The sequence below is a fragment of the Heptranchias perlo genome, chromosome 5 (genome assembly GCF_035084215.1).
Source record: "Heptranchias perlo isolate sHepPer1 chromosome 5, sHepPer1.hap1, whole genome shotgun sequence".
NCBI classification, from domain to species: Eukaryota; Metazoa; Chordata; class Chondrichthyes; order Hexanchiformes; family Hexanchidae; genus Heptranchias; species Heptranchias perlo.
This window is the reverse complement of record NC_090329.1, coordinates 90,864,662-90,882,412: the sequence shown is the minus strand read 5'-3', so window position 1 is coordinate 90,882,412 and position 17,751 is coordinate 90,864,662. Positions and strand designations below refer to the sequence as shown.

Genomic DNA, 17,751 nt, shown 5'->3' with positions numbered 1-17,751 from the left:
GATGTGGAATTTAGTAGTGCGCAACCTTTATTCAATGTTTTAACATAACTGAACATCTTGTAACATAGGGATGGGACCTGCATCTGTGTTTCACGTGTGCAATGTTTGATCTCCGTTCAAAGTCTGTGCGGACCCGTATCTTATTTTTTCCAAATAAGAGGTGCAGGCAGCCTTTAAGAGGTGCAAGCAAATCACGCAATAATTCCTCCCCTCCCCCACACTGGTGAGAAGTGCAAACCTTGTGCAAGGCCTGATTGCTGCGCTTCGATGAGGTAAATGACCAGGCAGCATGAACATCTCGTGCTGCCTGCATCGGAACCATCGGGAGCGGGTTAATCGCGCACTGCGATGCCCGCGCCCAGATTTGGGCCGTATTCAATTTAACCCCAGGTTTCCTATTCATAAAGGATCTCTACTCAAAATATTAAGCTATGACTCCTCTTTGAGATACATATGCACCTGTTGTTTATTCCGAGAATTATATGCTTTTATTTCAAATTTCCAAGTTTTGTATTTTTCTTACCAAAACTTCAGCTTTTAATATATTCTTTACATGCTGACTTTGTGCCAACTGTGAGTTCAATTTTTCTGTTTCTTATTGTGTCAGTTTCATTCAATTCTTAGCACTCTTGCGCCTGGATTAAAAGCTTGTGGGTTCGATCCACACACTAGGACCTAAGCTCATAATGTGCACTGGCACTTAAATGCAATACTGAGAGAGAGAGAGAGAGTCAGAAGTCCGTCAGATATGATGTTAAACTGAGGTCTTGTCTGTCTGTGTAGGTGGATGTTAAAAAGGTGAAGACAGTGGGGATAATGACCTATCTTCTGACCTTTTGTCGCAGTTACATATGGGTTTACTGCTGGCTTTGAGGGGTATGTGGATGAAGATGTCAATTTGAAAAATAGTAGCAAAGTTAGCAATATGAGTAATTGACAATTATGCCACACGCTATATATAGGTATGACTGTCAATTACTTTACATTGCTACATATGGGTAGGAGTGCCCATTATCTTACATTGTTAGAAATATCTATCCAAGGAGGTTACAGGTGTCAGCCATATTTACCGGAATAATTTCACACAAGAGTATTATTAACCCAAATTTACGCACCATCTCGCTGAAGTGAAACAGAAAAGAGAGGTAATGAGGATATTTTTGAATTATTACAACAGGTTAGAAAAGGTAGGCCTCCTTATTAGCAGCTGAGAAAGATTGTTCTAACTACCCTTTCACGTAGACATGACTGACTACACAAAAGCACTTAATTTGCTTTCCTGCTTTTGTATCATCTGGTACCAAGGCATTTTACATGTCATTCTAGTAGATCAGGCAGCATATACAGAGTCAGACAGTCTTTGCTTCAGTCTGCAAAATTACATATCATGCAAAACATGCCATTCTTTTTGTTGCAAAAGAAGATATTCTTCAACAGGTGCCAGAGTGCTGAGACTGGTACTTGCACACAATGAGTAAAACCTCTATGAGAACATTATCATAGAGGTCATAGAGTAAAAAGTTGTACAGGGCCTGTGGGAAACTGAAGTTTGTGGATATGACAATGTCGTTGATTTGTACAATGATAATCGCATACTTTTGCTCTAGCAATGATTTTTATTTTCATCAGATTCAATAATGTACTCATCATGAACCATAGGGGAGAGTTTTAAACTTCACTGCCTATATGGTAATCCAGCGGAGCGGTTGCAATGGGATGAAAATCGGGCGGGTTCTACAATGAGCTGGCGATCTGCTCTGCCAGGGTACCGCTCGGGTGACGAAGTTGAAAATTACCCCTATAGGGTTGTTCACTGTTATAGGAGCAATATGTATTTACAATTCCACGTGTTCATGCTGTGCCATTTCCTTTTAACAGAAAGGCTATGGATCCTACTGAGTCATTTGTGTTTCTGACCTCCAGGTAAGGGAAAAGGCTTTCTTTGTGGGGCCAGGAGGAGAAGGTGTGCTCCTCTGAGCCCCGCAAGGAAAGTCGCGGCCTCCCCTACCCCAGACACCCCTGCCCGCCTGCAAGACCATCCTGAGATTCTCTCCCTGCCACTTATCTGCCAGCCCACGGCCAAGCAAGGACTACCCGATCTTCCCCTACAGGCAGCCGCTCTACACCCTCTTACAAAGTAAAGCTGCATTCTGCAATTTCCGGACTTTCTCCCTTGATTCCATTTTCCCTCCTACTTTGGTATCAGCTGCAAATTTCATTATTTTGCATTGAGTTCATGAATCCAAGTCACTGACGTAAATTAGAAACAGTTGTGGTCCCAACACTGAGCCCTGAGGCACTCCAGCCAATACCTCTCCTTACATCTACATAACTCGTCTAACGACTATGTATTATTTTCTTCCCTTCAGTCAATTTCTTATTTCTTCCCAAGATTTAGCCTAGATGCCCACAACTTTTGAGCTTAAACAATATCCTTTCGTATGGAATTTTGCCAAAAGCCCTTTGGAAATCCGGGTACACCATGTTGTGGGGTTTTCCACTTGCCACATCATTTCCTCAAAGCAGTTGAAGAGATTGGTTAGGTAGTATCCTCCGCTTCTGAAGCCACGCTGACTGTTATTTATTTGGTTATTGTTGCACTAATAATCCTCAAGTTTATTCTTGACACTCAGCTCTATTATTTTACACAAAATTGACGTAATCATATTTCAAGACTGTGCATTCCCACGATTTTAATTGTTATTTTGCAAAACAACAGGCATTTATTCCATTTTTTAATAAGAAAAATAGAAATGTTGGTAACTTAACCATAGGAGAAAAACAAAATCAGTTAAAATGGATCAGTCTGATTTCAAGACATGCGGTTGATTATATTCTGAGGCATGAGACGGTTGATAATTGCCGTGTGTGGTAATTCCTTCAGGATGTAAGACAGGTTTGTCTATTCCTTCAACAAAGTATGTGAGAAACATTCAGTGAATTGATTAAAGAAATTAAAGGAGCAGTACCATCATGAGATGCTTTTCTTTATGTTATTTTATATTTTTCCCCTTTATAAATCTCTCCGAACCACACAACATAAAATTGCAGGAAGCACTTTTACTGACTGTAAGTGCCTTGACTGTCACCATACAGATCTATCAACCATGGCACTCTTGAAGATAAAAGGAGTAATTTTAACTTAACTCGTCCAGCAGGAAACTGACCAATGTGGGTTAGCCACCCACTTCACACTTCATGTGATTTTACTTTCCAGTCAAGTCAATGGAGAGCAAAATCACACAAAGTGGGGGTGATTTTAAACCCCAAGAACGGGCGGGTTGGGGGCAGGTGGGAATTGAAAATAGTTGTTCTTTTGGGTCGCAACTGCAAAATTTTCGGACTTTGAATTCCCAGTGGGAAGCCTGTAATGCGCTGACATTAAACCCAGAAATAAAGCCGGGTTGCGGACATGATCCAAAAAACAACTATTTTCAATTCCCACCGGCCCCAACCCACCCGTTCTTGGGGTTTAAAATCTCCCCCAGTGTAAAATGGGTGGCTAACCCACACCGGTCAGTTTTCCACCAGATGGGTTAAGTTAAAATTATCCCTAAAGTGTCTAAACTGCATAGAACGAAAAACAATGTAGACACATGGGGGTTAGTTTTAAACTAACCCACCCGGCGGGAATGGGGCAGTTTCGGGTCGGATGCCCAATGTTTCTGGACCTACCTAATCCAGTTAAAAAAAAATTCACGGGGGCAATTTAGATAAAAAGAATTTATTAAATTGTTTATATTGTCATTTGACTTCACTTTCCTGGAGGCTTGTCAGAGCCTGATTCAGGTATTTGGGAACTTAAATGGAGAAATCGTGGGTGCAGCATACTACATGACTTATGTTATTAGGAGGTTACAACTTGATGAGGGGGGAAAAAAAAAAAAAAATCGGATAAGGCCTATTATTGGGCGTGGGTAGTGCGATCAGCTGTTAACCTGTGCCCAAAGGACTATGCAGGACGAGAACTTCATCTGGCGTCAGTACTCACCTTCAAGCAGTGTTGAAATCTAGGCCTTACACATTGATTCAAGTAAATGCGCACTTTCCACCAGCAGGGGAGCCCCAATCTCTTAAAGGGAGGATGTCTCTTAAACTCTCCTAAAGGCAGCCGGTACCTGTTATTTGCTAAATATAACAGTGTACTGTCTGCACGGAGTCTGAACGGAGATCAGACATCACACACGTAAAACACAGATGCAGGCTCATTCCCTATGTTTACAAACTGGCGAGTTATGTTAAAACATTGAATAAAGGTTGCGCACTACTAAATCCCACATCCTCCAATTTGCATGCCAGACCTCGCCAATCTGCCGATCTGAGTTGGTACCAGGTCTGTGAGAGAACATGCACCAAGGGTCCCTGCTGATGCACTAGAGGCCTTGGGCAAGAGGTGGACAGAAGGAGGGGCATCCTATATCCACTGTGGGGGGGAGGGGGGCAAGGTGCTCTCTAGATATATGCCCAAAAGGCAGTGGGAGGCAGCAGGGGACAAAGTCAACGCCAGGCACACAGCATCATGAACATGGATGCAGTGCAGGAAGAAGTTCAATGCTTTGACAAGTGGTGAAGGCGACTGAGGTCAATGGTAAAGTGGCGTCTCCTACCAACTGCACCACTAGCCGCATACACTGTTCTACGCACTACACCCCCCATCACCCACCTACCAACAAACTCTTCCAATCAGATGCTTCCTCTCACCCTCACACATTACCACTGTTGCAAGCCACCCACCCACAACTCACAGGCCACGCACATTGGCAGCTATTCAACCATGATAGAAACATCACCCAGACATACGTCCCGCTTTCTTGCAGGAGAAGGTGGTGCATAACAGGGTCCAGCAATTGGCAGTGATATTTAGCCCCTCGAGCCTATTCCACCATTCTTTGAAATCATGGTTGATCTGTGACCTAACTCCATATACCCGCCTTAGTCCTATATCCCTTAATACCCTTGGTTCACAGAAATCTATCAATCTCAGATTTAAAATTCACAAGTAAGCTAGCATCAGCTGCCATTTTCAGAAGAGTGTTCCAAACGTCTCCCACCCTTTGCATGTAGAAGCGTTTCCTAACTTCACTCCTGTCCCTGCGTCCTAGTATTCAAGTCTAGGAGACCTCCAAAAACAGTTACAAATCATCAGCAGCCAGAAGCAATAATCCAGCCACTAACCTGTAAATCTTGCATGGTCCCTTTAAATAGTGCTGGTGGGAGGTCCTCTAGGCACTCTAAGACATGTTCAGATGGTCATGGTTAAGACTGTGCGTTGAGTTGAGCGTTAAGTCCCAAAATGGTGTCTATCACTTTAAATCAGCGTTGCATGCTGATTGTATCCATCTTCTCCTTACTTTACATGCTGCCTGCGTTCAGTATTTGCACATGCGCTAATACCTAAACCAAGATGGTGCCCGGCACACGTCACGCTGGAAACGTGCGTGCGCAGCCAAGGCGCCATCTTGGCACTTCAGGAGGCCGCATAGCGCCGAAACAACGGGCGCTACATGGCCCAATTTCTAGCCTGATCTGCTATGATACAGTTGAACACACTGCAACAATAATTAATAGAATAAGGAATAACTTAAGGAGCCAATATATCAATATATGATCTTCAGAAATAACTACTAGGGAGTTAAACCAATGGAAAAATGCAGGTAAAGGCCAGAAAAGAAGATGGGCAGCTATTATTTGACTTAGTATCTCTGGACTAGGGAGGGGGAAATATCAGCCACAACTGGTTGCTATTCAGTGCCACTCCTGGAAAGTGTAGGTGTCAGATTAAGACAGGATCAGGCTCGACTGTGATGCCCCCAATGTTAAATAGCCTGAAACACACACCATTTAGGCTCGCACATAATGGAGAGCTGCAGATGATAATGAAACCAAGAGTCACCAGTTTAATAGAGAAAGAGAGGAATGGGGGGGGGGGAAACAAATGAAACATATCATCAGAATAAAAGAGTAATGCAGATTACATACTTTGTTGCTAGAATCATTTTTTTCCTTGGCGTCTGTTCTTTGGGCTCAAGATACTGTCGGGCCAGTTGCTCCCCCACTGCTTTGGCAGGAAACTCTGTCTCACAAGTATAGCCAAAATCCCGGGCCAAATGGAGAGCCTCGCCTTATGGGGAGAAGAGAAATTAATTTTAACTCAAAAAGACAAACTTTGAAACTGTATTAAATGTGGTTGTTGACTAGAAGATTCATTTTCAACTGATAAAAGTGTTGAATTAGGCACTGTTACAGGATCTCCAGTGGTAAATAACTAGGTTCCCAATATGAGCATCTGATGATAGTGTAAACACTCCCAACTATATTGTAGCGCGCATGGATACACATTCCACAGTGTGGTTACTACGTGGCTGTGTACGAATATAAACTCCATTGTGCAATGATCAGACTGCAAGCTGTTCCTGCACCAGCTTTCCTCTGATTATCAGGTGGTTTCTACACTCAGCTGAAATTCCTGAAAAATTCACAACAATGATTTCGCCCAGCAGCCATGACTGATGTTCAAAGTCTAGTATCATCACTGGGCATGTTGCTCTTATTTCAGTCAGGCCACTAGATGGTGCACTTTGTGGTGGCAGAGTGGTTCATCTTTTAGGGGAGGGAAGGAGGGGGGGGTGGATGTACAAAAGCCCCATACCCTCTGCAGAAAAGCACCTCCCTGATGTCTGTTCATGGAGCTGAATTGACAACAGTCATGGAGAAATCTGCAGGGCAGACTTGTCTGTTCTGTGGGCTGAAAAAGGCGTGGCAGCAGTGGTGGAAACTAAGGGGATAAAACTCTAATAAAAAACACATTATGACAGATGAGCTCACACCGAAAACAAATATAACAAGAAAAACATAAGTATCAACAATAAGGAGGAAGCAAAGATTGTAACAAAATTTATAAAAACACATGATTAATTTCACTGAATTTAGCAAAATGAGTCTTATGATCCAGTTAGACTGTGGTTTTTTTTATAGATGTGCAATGATTATCAAATCACACAAATACAAAACAAGAGTGAAACTGCTGAACTGAGGAGACGTCAGCTTTTGACAAGTGCTGCAAAGCCACATGAGGAGGCATCTCGCATCACTTTAGCTTCACACTGATTGCAGTGTAAGTGCAATCAGTATAAAGCAAATGTTATGAAGTCCTCGGATGGTCTTTCGAACTTTTTAATCTTTTCCTCCACTTTTTTTTCTCATTTTCTCCCTTCCCCTATCCTGAAGCTGTTGATTATTTGATGGCGTACAGTTCTACAGTGTTGGTTGATGAATCAGTAGCTAGAGGACTTAAACATCATCACCAAAAGAAAGAAACAGAACTTGCATTTATATAACACCTTTCACATCCTCAAGGCATCCTGAAGCACTTTACAGCCAATGAATTACTTTTGAAATGTAGTCACTGTTGTTATGTAGTCAAACACAGCAGCAAATTTGCACACAGCAAGATCCCACAAATGACCAGATTGTCTGCTTTTGGTGGGGTTGTTTGAGGGACAAATATTGGTCAGGAAATTGGGGGAACTTGCCTACTCGTCTTCAAATAGTGGCATGGAATCTTTTACACAAGAGGGCCTGATTTAATGTGTCATCTGAATGATGGCATCTCCCCCAATGCAGCATCCACACAGCACTGCATTGAACTGTCAGCCTGGACTGTGTACTCAACTGTGCGAGTGCAGCTTAAAACCATAACCTTCTGACTCAGAGATGAGAGTGCTACCACTGAGCCAAGCTGAATCTAAAGAACAAAGAACAAAAAAAAATATTGGGAATAGTTAGGAGAATTTTTTTCATGCAGCAGGGTTTTAGGACATAGAACTTCTTACTAGAAACAGTGGTGGAAGCGAAATCCATTATAGCTTTTTAAAAGGAAGCGGTTAAATACTTAAAAAAGAAAACAATTAAGAAGAAAGAAAGAACTAGCATTTATATAGAGCTTTTCATGATCACAGGACATCCCAAAATGCTTTACAACCAACAAAATACTTTTAAAGTGTAGTCACTGTTGTAATTTAGGAACCGTGGCAGCTAGTTTATGCACAGCAAGATCCCACAAACAGCAATGAGATAATGACCAGATAACTTGTTTTAGTGATGTTGGTTGAGGGATAAATATTGACCAGGACACCAGGGAGAACTCCCCTGCTCTTTTTCAAAATAGTGCCATAAGAAAAAGGCATTCATAAAGGGCAGCAACATTGAACTAAGTAGGAAGGATGGAGGAGTGGAATAGGTCTTTCAGCCAGCTTGATGGGCTGATAGATCTCCTTGTGTGAAATTCTCTGATTCTATGGTCACCCTTTGGTGTGTCTTCCAAGTAACCATTCTTCTGGTGTGAACATTGACAGGACATGCTACATGACTGTGAAAACATCAAAGCCAAACCCAGTTTTGTCCTCATCCAATGGCCACATACTTACGCATACTTTTCAGGAGGGATCTTTGGATAACAGTCAGGAGCAGGAACTCTTTATCCTGGAGTGTTGAGTCTGATTGTAGTACCCGACCACCACCCTGGTTGAAAGCAACTAACTCAGCGCAGACCGGATATCGAAATTGGAACCTTCCTGCTCTAATGTAACTCAGTTACTTGGAGCTTCAACCCACTGAGCCTTTGGGACAAGTCAACTTTTAAATGTAAGCAAAGAACTGACTGTCCTTTAAGCTCTCCTCGAACATTAAAAATGTAACTGGGATTTAGACACTGAGGGGGTAGATCTTGACTTTCTGCAATAAAACGGATGATAGCGAGTCGGCAGCCCGTTTTACATCTCTCCCGATTTTTATTTCCATTGAAGTAAACCTATTCTTAGAGTTTGCTCTGTAGATATTAATATTATTCAGTGTTAGTCAAAGATCTACCCCTGAGAGTGAAGCTCTGGGCATGTGGAAGTGCATATGGATAGAGTTCTGCTTCTCCTGACCAGAGAATGATGCGAAGCCAGCAATATAATACAGTGCTTCAAAGTAGGTACAGGAGTCAACAATTGTGCCTCCCATCACAGTGGTCCTGAAATTAAAATGCTAAAAACAATCCTAAAGTGCAACAAGGTCATTCAGCTTGGTAGCACTCAGCTGCCTCCATTATTGACATATTATCCTGTAAGGTATTCAGCTTGATGTAAATGTCTGAATGTCAGCCCAATTTTAGCAAAATGGTCTAATCTTGTTGCCCCAAGGATGAGACCAAGTCAAACTCAGGATTTAATCCCTTGACTGGCTTAGAATCATCCTTTGGATCCAGTTTTTAGTTAATTAGGTGATTTAAATTAGTATCGATCAGAGCTGGATCCAAAATAGGAGGATGCAGAAAGCAGAGAAACAGGAAGGAGATTGACTTCAACTTTTAAAAAAAATTGAATAGGGCACTTAATAATAAATAATGTAAGATAAAAGTTAAAGTAATAAGTATGGGAGAAAAGCTAAATAGGGAAGAAGGGAAATTGAGGAAAAAGAGAAGAGCAGCAGAACTGAATTAAAAGCGGGGTCCAGACTGGCAGTAAACAGTCCTGACCTTTGCAGCATCAAGGGACTTTAACTCCCAGGCCTCATCTGCCTGCCCCAGCCAGTTTCCTGCCCAAAACTGTCAGGAAGCGGCAGCTGGCTGGCGAGCGAGAGCGCAATGTCGGACAGCAGGATGCCATTGCTGGGAATGATGGAATGGCGCCGACTCCTCTTCCTGTTAGTTGGATCTGGCGGGAAAGCCACAAGCCCTTCCCTATTCAAGCCCACAGTTAAAATAGCAGTCAGGCCCCGATAACGGCATCTGCATATTTAAAATAGGACCCTGTCAGTTTCCGACAGATGTCCCTCTTGCCTGCTCAGAAAAGCAGGTTAAAATCAGAGTCTGTGGGATTGATGTCAGATTTCAGCCAGTGTGTTCCACAGGTGATTTTAACTGCCCACCCACCCGGTTTCTGCCAAGCCAGCAAAGTTAAAATCGCCCCTTAAGTTTTTCAAACTTTTTCATTTAAAATTTCTAAAAATAGTATATTTTAGTTTTATGAGATTAATATCATGATAATAAAGCTATAGTATTTCTGACAGCGGAGTTTTATTACTGTAATATTGGAGTTTGCACCCTCGTCATTTTGTGTTAACTGAAAACTCGAAACAATGGAGGAAGATCAAAAGTCCCTGGAGCTGCAGAAGCTTAAGGGTTAAAAAGAGCAAAATCTATGGGACAAATTTCTTCTTGCCAAAGAGCCATTTTTCTTAGGAAATGCCCAAACTCATTTTAAAGTGTACCTTTACAGCCAGTAGGGAAAGATGGGTTTCATCCTGTCATTCTGCATTGGATTTGGACCCAGAGGTGAAATGACATTGTGCCACTCAGTCCTCAAAAATCTACTGTACCTGGCATTCCCAGGAAACCTCCCTTCTAAGAATTAACCAGAGCTGCCCCAGCTTGGCTTCTGAGATCAGACAGGAGGGGACAATTTCAAAGTAGGATAAGTTGATGATGTCAAACAGCTGGCCTGTTAGTTTTAGTAAGTGGAGACAGGAGTAAATGTTTGTTTTTTGTGAAATGTCTTTGTGTTTATAGGAAGAGAATGCCTTTTGCTTGATTTAACTCAGTGATTACATCATTAATTAATCACAAACTAGCCACTTCCTGCATAAAGCAGGAGATTGCTTGAGAGGACAGTAAAAATTCAGTGGGCTCAATATAACAGAAGATCTCAGGTAAGTTTTAACATTTATTTCAGATTGCTTTAGAAAATAAGAAGAATTTAAGAAAAGTGAGGGTGAGAAAAGGCTATTTAGCCTATTGAAGCTCATTTCTCGTACCCAAACTCTCCCATCACATCAACCAACTGTGTTGTGAACAACTTGAATGTTATTGTCCCTAATACACTGATTTCAAAATCCTCCACTGATTTCAAAATCAAATGCTAGATGTATCTCAAAAATTGGAAAGCAAGTTAGTATGATCTTCCCTCATTAATACTCCTAGAAAATATCCATTTAACATTTCAACTATTTTATCTCCTTTAATTTCACTGCCACTTTTATTCTTGAGAGTTTTAACATTCTCTGTAACTACACAATGGCAATTCTACTACTAGAAGAATGTTTTCATATTGTGCTTACCTGGAATGAATTTTCTGTGGCCTTGCTCACCAGCAAGACTTCTGCCCATCCATTTATGTCCTTGAGCCTAGCCCACTTTCTGGCATCAGGACATCTAAATACTTGGGTGGACACTGGTGCCATTTACAGTGCCACTGCAATTCCTGACTCAGTTGGGTGGGGAGGAAAGTTGCTGCGGTACCTTGTCACAGTGAAAGTGGGCCCCAATGGTACCAGGGAACATTTACAGGCAAAATTAGCCTTTTTCAATTTTAACTCTTGCCAAGACCCTTAGCAGTGCTGAATGCCAGGGAAGTACAGGTGTAAGAGATGCATCAGATGATAGTCAAAGAATGATTCCAGTAATTTCTATTGGTGAAGTTGAACTTTTAAAACTCACTTGTGACTTCGTAACTTGTGACATTTTGGGGTGCTTCCTGAGTTCCCATGAAGCATTTGTTATGAACTTTATCCGTTCCAATATGGCCTAAAATATGACTTAATAAATCCTTCAAAATGTAAATCACAACTTATGTTGGGCATCAATAATTCATTGTCACTGATCCTGTCTGAATGTTGCCCTTACCTTCGACCAGTGAGGTTAGCAAGGTGACATTGGCTGCTTTCCGTCTGCCAGCCGGTAGGTTCAGTCCCAACCTGTCCAACTTCTCTCGTAAACACCGCCCCCCATTCTTAGATTTTGCTCTGTAGATATTAATATTACTCAGTGTTAGTATCATTCACAACGAAAACCAGCTCCACTAAGTGAAGAGCACTAACACAAATATGCTAATCCTTGAACTCAAGTCAAGATATGCATTACAATGTTTAACTAGCCAATTTCTTTCCTGTCCAACCTAGGATGGTAAAGTAAAGCCTTTAGGGCTGATTTTAACATTTGATGGTGGTAGAAAACAGGCAGTAGCAGATTGGCAGCCCTTTATACACCTAGTCTGATTTTGGAGTTAATGGAAAGGAAAACCAGATGAGTTGTATAACAGGAAGCTGATCCACTACTTCCCGTTTTTCACCACCATCGGAAATTAAATTGACCTCTTTTATCCAAAATCAGTCTGCCTTGAGATGCTCTGGTAAATAGCATGTTCAGGTTCCGATCAAGCCATGTGAAAATAGTACACCCAGCTCAAGAAAAATCTCTCAAGGATTCTCTTTATTAATATTGACATTACAGCAGCTTGAATAACAAAACTGTGAGGGACAACTGGCCTTTCACCTCTGGGATCTGCCTTCACATTCAGCCCAGACTAATGGCATGGAAGTCTCCTCTGTCTGCTGGCTACAAGGGCCCTATATGAAATTAATTTTGGCGGTTTCAATCCAGTTCCTAGTGAGCATGGGCCCACAGATACCCCTAATTAGAAAGGAAGAAGCACCTTTCATATTCTCGGGACATCACAAACTGCTTCACAGCAAATAAATTATTTTTGAAGCATAGTCACTGTTGTTAGGTAGACAAACATGGCAGCAAAGTCCACAAACAGCAATGAGCTAAATGACCAGTTAATCTGTTTTTGTTGGTATTGGTTAAGGGATGAATATTGGCCAGGTAACTGGGAGAACTCTCCTGCTCTTCTTCACCTAGTGGCATGGAATCTTTAGCATCTAAATGAACAGGTAGACATAGTCTTGGTTTAATGTCTCATGTGAAAGACAACATCTCCCTCAGTACTGCACTGAAGTGGCAGCCTAGATTATGTACTGAAGATCTCCTGACTTGAACATGCTACCAGTGATCCATTTGACAATATTGTCAACAGTAGCTGGTGTAGGAAATGGGAAAATAATGCACTGGTGTAGTGGGGAGGGGGGTGGCGGGGGGGCTCTTCTAAGTTTGGAGCTAAGGCACATTGTTGGGCACAGTAGAGGGACTTTACTTCTGCTTCCAGCTGTGCGACACTTGAACTGAGAGTGCTTGCTGCTGACATCAGATGGTTAAATTAACACCCAGTGCCATTTTAGGCACCCAGAATGAAACTCTTCCACCCTTACCCACATTGATGAGCACAAAAAATCATGACGGGGTCGGTTTCCGTTTCTTTCCATTAGTTATATCATCGCAAACCGGATGGAATTGGCCAAACAAGCGCAAAAGATCGGGGTACTTTAACCATAAATGAGTTACGCCCAAAACCACTTACGCTCGTGTTTTCCGCAATCTTTTATGCTGGCTCAAAATTCGATTCACCCAAATCAGGCCCTGCCCATAAAACTGGCCACACCCCCAGGTCGACATTGCGAGATTCCGCCGATTGCGCTGGTTCGGGAAGGCTTTTCAAATTGCCTTCGTTTTCTTAGGCTCACCAGCAATATTAGGCACGTTTTTTCATATGAAAAAATATTTAATTTACTAAGAAACTGACTAGTGCACACCAATGAAACTATTAAATGGTTCAGCATAGTTTTCTTAAGTCATTTTCAGTGATTTTAAATCAGGTTACTCACAGGTGGAGGGCTGGATACCAGTATTAAAAATGCTTATTTTTGATCATAAACCCATTTTCAGCTGTATTAATAAAACTGCACCAGGTTACCAGTCTTAAATACATAAAGGAGGTGTAAAAAAATGGGTGCTAAATTGGGCTGTGTAGCGCCCATTGTATTGGCGCTACGCGGCCTCTTGAACATCCAAGATGGCGTCTTGGCTGTGCACGCACATTTCCAGCGTGACCATGCACCGGACGCCACCTTGGTATAGGAGTTAGCACATGCGCAAATACCGAACGCCGGCTGCGTGTAAAGTAAGGAGAAAATGGAAACAATCAGTGTGCAACACTGATTTAACGTAATAGACACCATTTTGGCCGTTAACGCTCAACTCAATGAACAGTCTTAACCCCAACCATCTGAATGTGTCTTAGAGTGCCTGGAGGACCCCATTCAGTGCTATTTAAAGAGAGCATGCAGGATTTACAGGTTAGTGGCTGGATTATTGTTTCTGGCTGCTGAGACATTTGTACCTGTTTTTGGAGGTCTCCTATACTTGAATACTAGGACGCGGGGACATATCCTAACATTTAGAGCCAGGACATGCGAGAGTGAAGTTAGGAAGCACTTCTACACGCAAGGGGTGGGAGAAGATTGGAACGCTCTTCTGCAAATAGCAGTTGATGCTAGCTCAACAGTGAATTCTAAATCTGAGATTGATAGATTTCTGTGAACCAAGGGTATCAAGGGATATGGGGCTAAGGCAGGTATATGGAGTTAGGTCACAGTTCCACCATGATCTCATTGAATGGTGGAACAAGCTCGAGGGGCTAAACGCCGCTGCTGCTTGCTGCCTCCTGATATGCGCCACCTTCTCCTGCAATAAAGCGGGACCTGCGTCTGGGTGATGTGGCTGTCATGGTTGAATAGTTGCCAGTGTGTGTGACTTGTGAGTTGTGTGTGTGCGGCTTGCAACAGTGGTAATGTGTAAGAGTGAGAGGAAGCTTCTGACTGGAAGAGTTGAGTATTGATAGGAAGAGTTTGTTGGTATGTAGGTGATGGGGGGTGTAGTGCGTAGAACAGTGGATGCGGTTAGTGGTGCAGTTGGTAGGAGACGCCACTTGACAGTTGACCTCACTCACCTTGACCACTCGTGTCAAAGCATTGAACTTCTTCCTGCACTGCATCCATGTTCATGATGCTGTGCACCTGGCATTGACTTCGTCCTCCGCTGCCTCCCACTGCCTTTTGGGCATATGTCTGGAGGGCATCTTGTCCTCCCCCGCCCACACCTCTCCCCCCCCCCCCCCACCACCACTGGATGTAGGATGTCCCTCCATCTGTCCACCTCTTGCACCAAGGCCTCTAGTGCATCAGCAGAGAACCTTGGTGCATGCACTCTCGCAGGCCAGGTATAAACTCAGATTAGTGAGGTCTGGCATGCAGATTGGAGGATGTGGGATTTAGTAGTGCGCAACCTTTATTCAATGTTTTTAACATAACTCATCAGTGTGTAAACAAAGGGATGGGACCTGCATCTGTGTTTTACGTATATGATGTCTGATCTCCATTCAGACTCCATGCAGACAGCAGACTGTTACTTTTAGCAAATAACAGATACTGACTACCTTTAAGAGATTTTAAGAGACATGCTCCCTTTAAGAGATTGGGCTTCCCCTCTTGGTGGAAAGTGCAAATTTCATTGAATCGACGTGCAAGGTCTGGATTTGACCCCTATATCTTTTAAAAGAAGGAAAAAAAGGAAACAATTACATCCTATTACGCTGCTCGATTGCCCCCAAAGCGGAAACACTAACCCAACATTTTCTATTTATCCATGTGATCAATTATTTAAACAGGTATTTATTCATTTATTAATAAAGTTTTTAAAAGTTGCTAAGTATTTTGTTGAATTATGGACACCAAAATCTATATCCATAAATTTTTGTTATTAGTATTCTCTGCGTTACTATTAACTAACATTTTTTTTATGAATTGAACCATCGAACAATAGAAGTTTATAGCGCAGAAGGAGGCTATTCAATCCATTGTATCTCTGCTGGCTCTTTGACAGAGCAATCCAAAATTTATCCCACTGCTCTGTTCTCTCCCTATAACCCTGTATCTTCCTCTGTTTCAGGTACCTATCCAATTTTCCCTTAAAAGAGGCAATAGTCTCTTTCTCAACCATTCTTTGTGGCAAAGTATTCCATGATCCAAATACCCTTTGTGTAAAGAAATTTCTTGTAACCTTTTTTCTTACTCTTTTAGTGATAATTTTAAATTGATGACCCCACATCACTGACTCTCTAACCAGTGGAAATAACCTTTCCCTATTCACTTTATCAAAACTTTTCATAATTGTTTTGAATGCCTCCATTAAATCTCCTCTTAGTCTTCCCTACTTCAGTAAAAACAATGCCAGTATCCCATGTTTCTCCTCATAATTATAGCTTCCCATTCCTGCCATCATCCTGGTGGATATACACTATACATTCTCTATGACTTTAATATCCTATCTACTATGGAGCACCCAAAGCTGCATACAGTACTCTAAGTGTAGCCTAGATAATGGATTGTTAGGCAAGGCTATTAATAGTTACGGAACCAAGGTGGGTAGATGGATTTAAGATACAGATCAGTCATGATCTAATTGGATGGCGGAAAAGGCTGAAGGGGCTGAATGGGGTTCTCCCAATTTCTTGCTGTAACTTCGGTTGAAGAACGATGGAAATCCTGGAAAAATGGTGTAAATGGTTGTAAGTGGTTCGTAGGAACATAGGAACAGGAGTAGGCCATTCAGCCCCTCGTGCCTGCTCCGCCATTTGATAAGATCATGGCTGATCTGTGATCTAGCTCCTTATAACTGCCTTTGGCCCATATCCCTTAATACCTTTGGTTGCCAAAAAGCTATCAATCTCAGATTTAAATTTAGCAATTGAGCTAGTATCAATTGTCGTTTGCGGAAGAGAGTTCCAAACTGTGGAGTTGAGGTAAAAATCAGATCAGCCACGATCTCATTAAATGGCAGAGCAGGCTCGAAGGGCTGAATGGCCTACTCCTGCTCCTATCTCTTATGGTCTTATGGATCTGACTGCTATATTAATCCCAAGCCTGTGTTTAGAATTCCTTGTTGCTTTCCGCCAGGCCAAATGTGCTGGGAACAGGAGTTGGGCTAGAAGCCGCCCAGCAAGGTCGGTTTTAAAAGTTTTTTGGCAGTTTCCTTGTGGGCCAGGAGGAGAAGACCGCTCCCCTGCACTGGGATTCCCTCCCCTTCCCCCGACTGCGATGGCTTCTGGATCCCTCCCCCTGATGATTTACTTTATGCCAGGGACCATTCTCTCGGGTCTCCGGCAGCAGATTCCTGCCACCCGCCATCCCATCCCACCCACCGCCTCCTCGTCATTCCCACTGGGTTCGGGCAGGAATCTGTTCTACAGAATATTAATGCGGTCCGGTTGTTAAAATAGCTTAGGCCTCCCCACTGCTGCTCCCAGATAGTCCGGCAGCTCGCTTGGCCGTGTTCCCGCCCAGGGTTAAAATTAACTTCCATGCATCTATGTGAATTGTTTACTACAAGAAAATATTTTATAGAAACAAAATATATTGTGCAGTGGTAAAGACACAATGAAGGTCTCAGTACATACAGTAGAGTTATCAATTATACGTTATTGATATAATTATTTGTTCCAATTTATGTCCAATTTATCTTGCTCAAGCTGTCATTTAATTTGCGCAATTGGGAGACACAATCAATTCTTCTTAGGAGCGAGAAAGATTTCCGACAAAACTTTTCTTTAAAAATTGCTCCTTTGAGTATTTTTTCCAATACTGCTAATTGCCTAACAATTTTGCACATAAAGTTAAATTACTCTTCAGTAACCTGTTCTTAAGGAAGAAATAAACTGTATGTAGCAGAGGCCTAGGGGGTAATTTTAACCTAACTCGCCAGGCAGGAAACACACAGGATCAGGTGAAATGCCAGTTTTAAACCTCGCCCAATTTACTCTTCATTAATCAGGCAGAGTGTAAAACCAGCGTTGCACCCCAATCTTGTCAGTTTCCCGACAAGTGGGTTAGGTTAAAATTGTCCCCCTAGATTCAAATCCAAGGCCCAAAGCCTGAAGAGTCAGTTAGGTTTACAGTGTTCAGAGCTGGAAGCTATTTGATTCCCATAAAGTCAAAAAATAGGCTGCTGCTGGCAAGTACAAGTTGATTTTCATCATT

At 42.3% G+C, this 17,751-nt stretch overlaps 1 protein-coding gene across 1 annotated transcript in view; it reads right to left on the bottom strand.

Annotated features, from left to right (window-relative positions):
• The window catches only part of tfap2d (transcription factor AP-2 delta (activating enhancer binding protein 2 delta)), a 58,677-nt gene that overhangs the window by 14,136 nt on the left and 26,790 nt on the right, over positions 1–17,751 (bottom strand). The window contains exons 5-6 of the mRNA XM_067983850.1: positions 11,666–11,784; positions 5,980–6,121 (exon numbers count right to left, since the gene is read on the bottom strand). Coding sequence (XP_067839951.1) covers positions 5,980–6,121; positions 11,666–11,784 — 261 coding nt within the window. The remainder of the gene's footprint in view (positions 1–5,979; positions 6,122–11,665; positions 11,785–17,751) is intronic.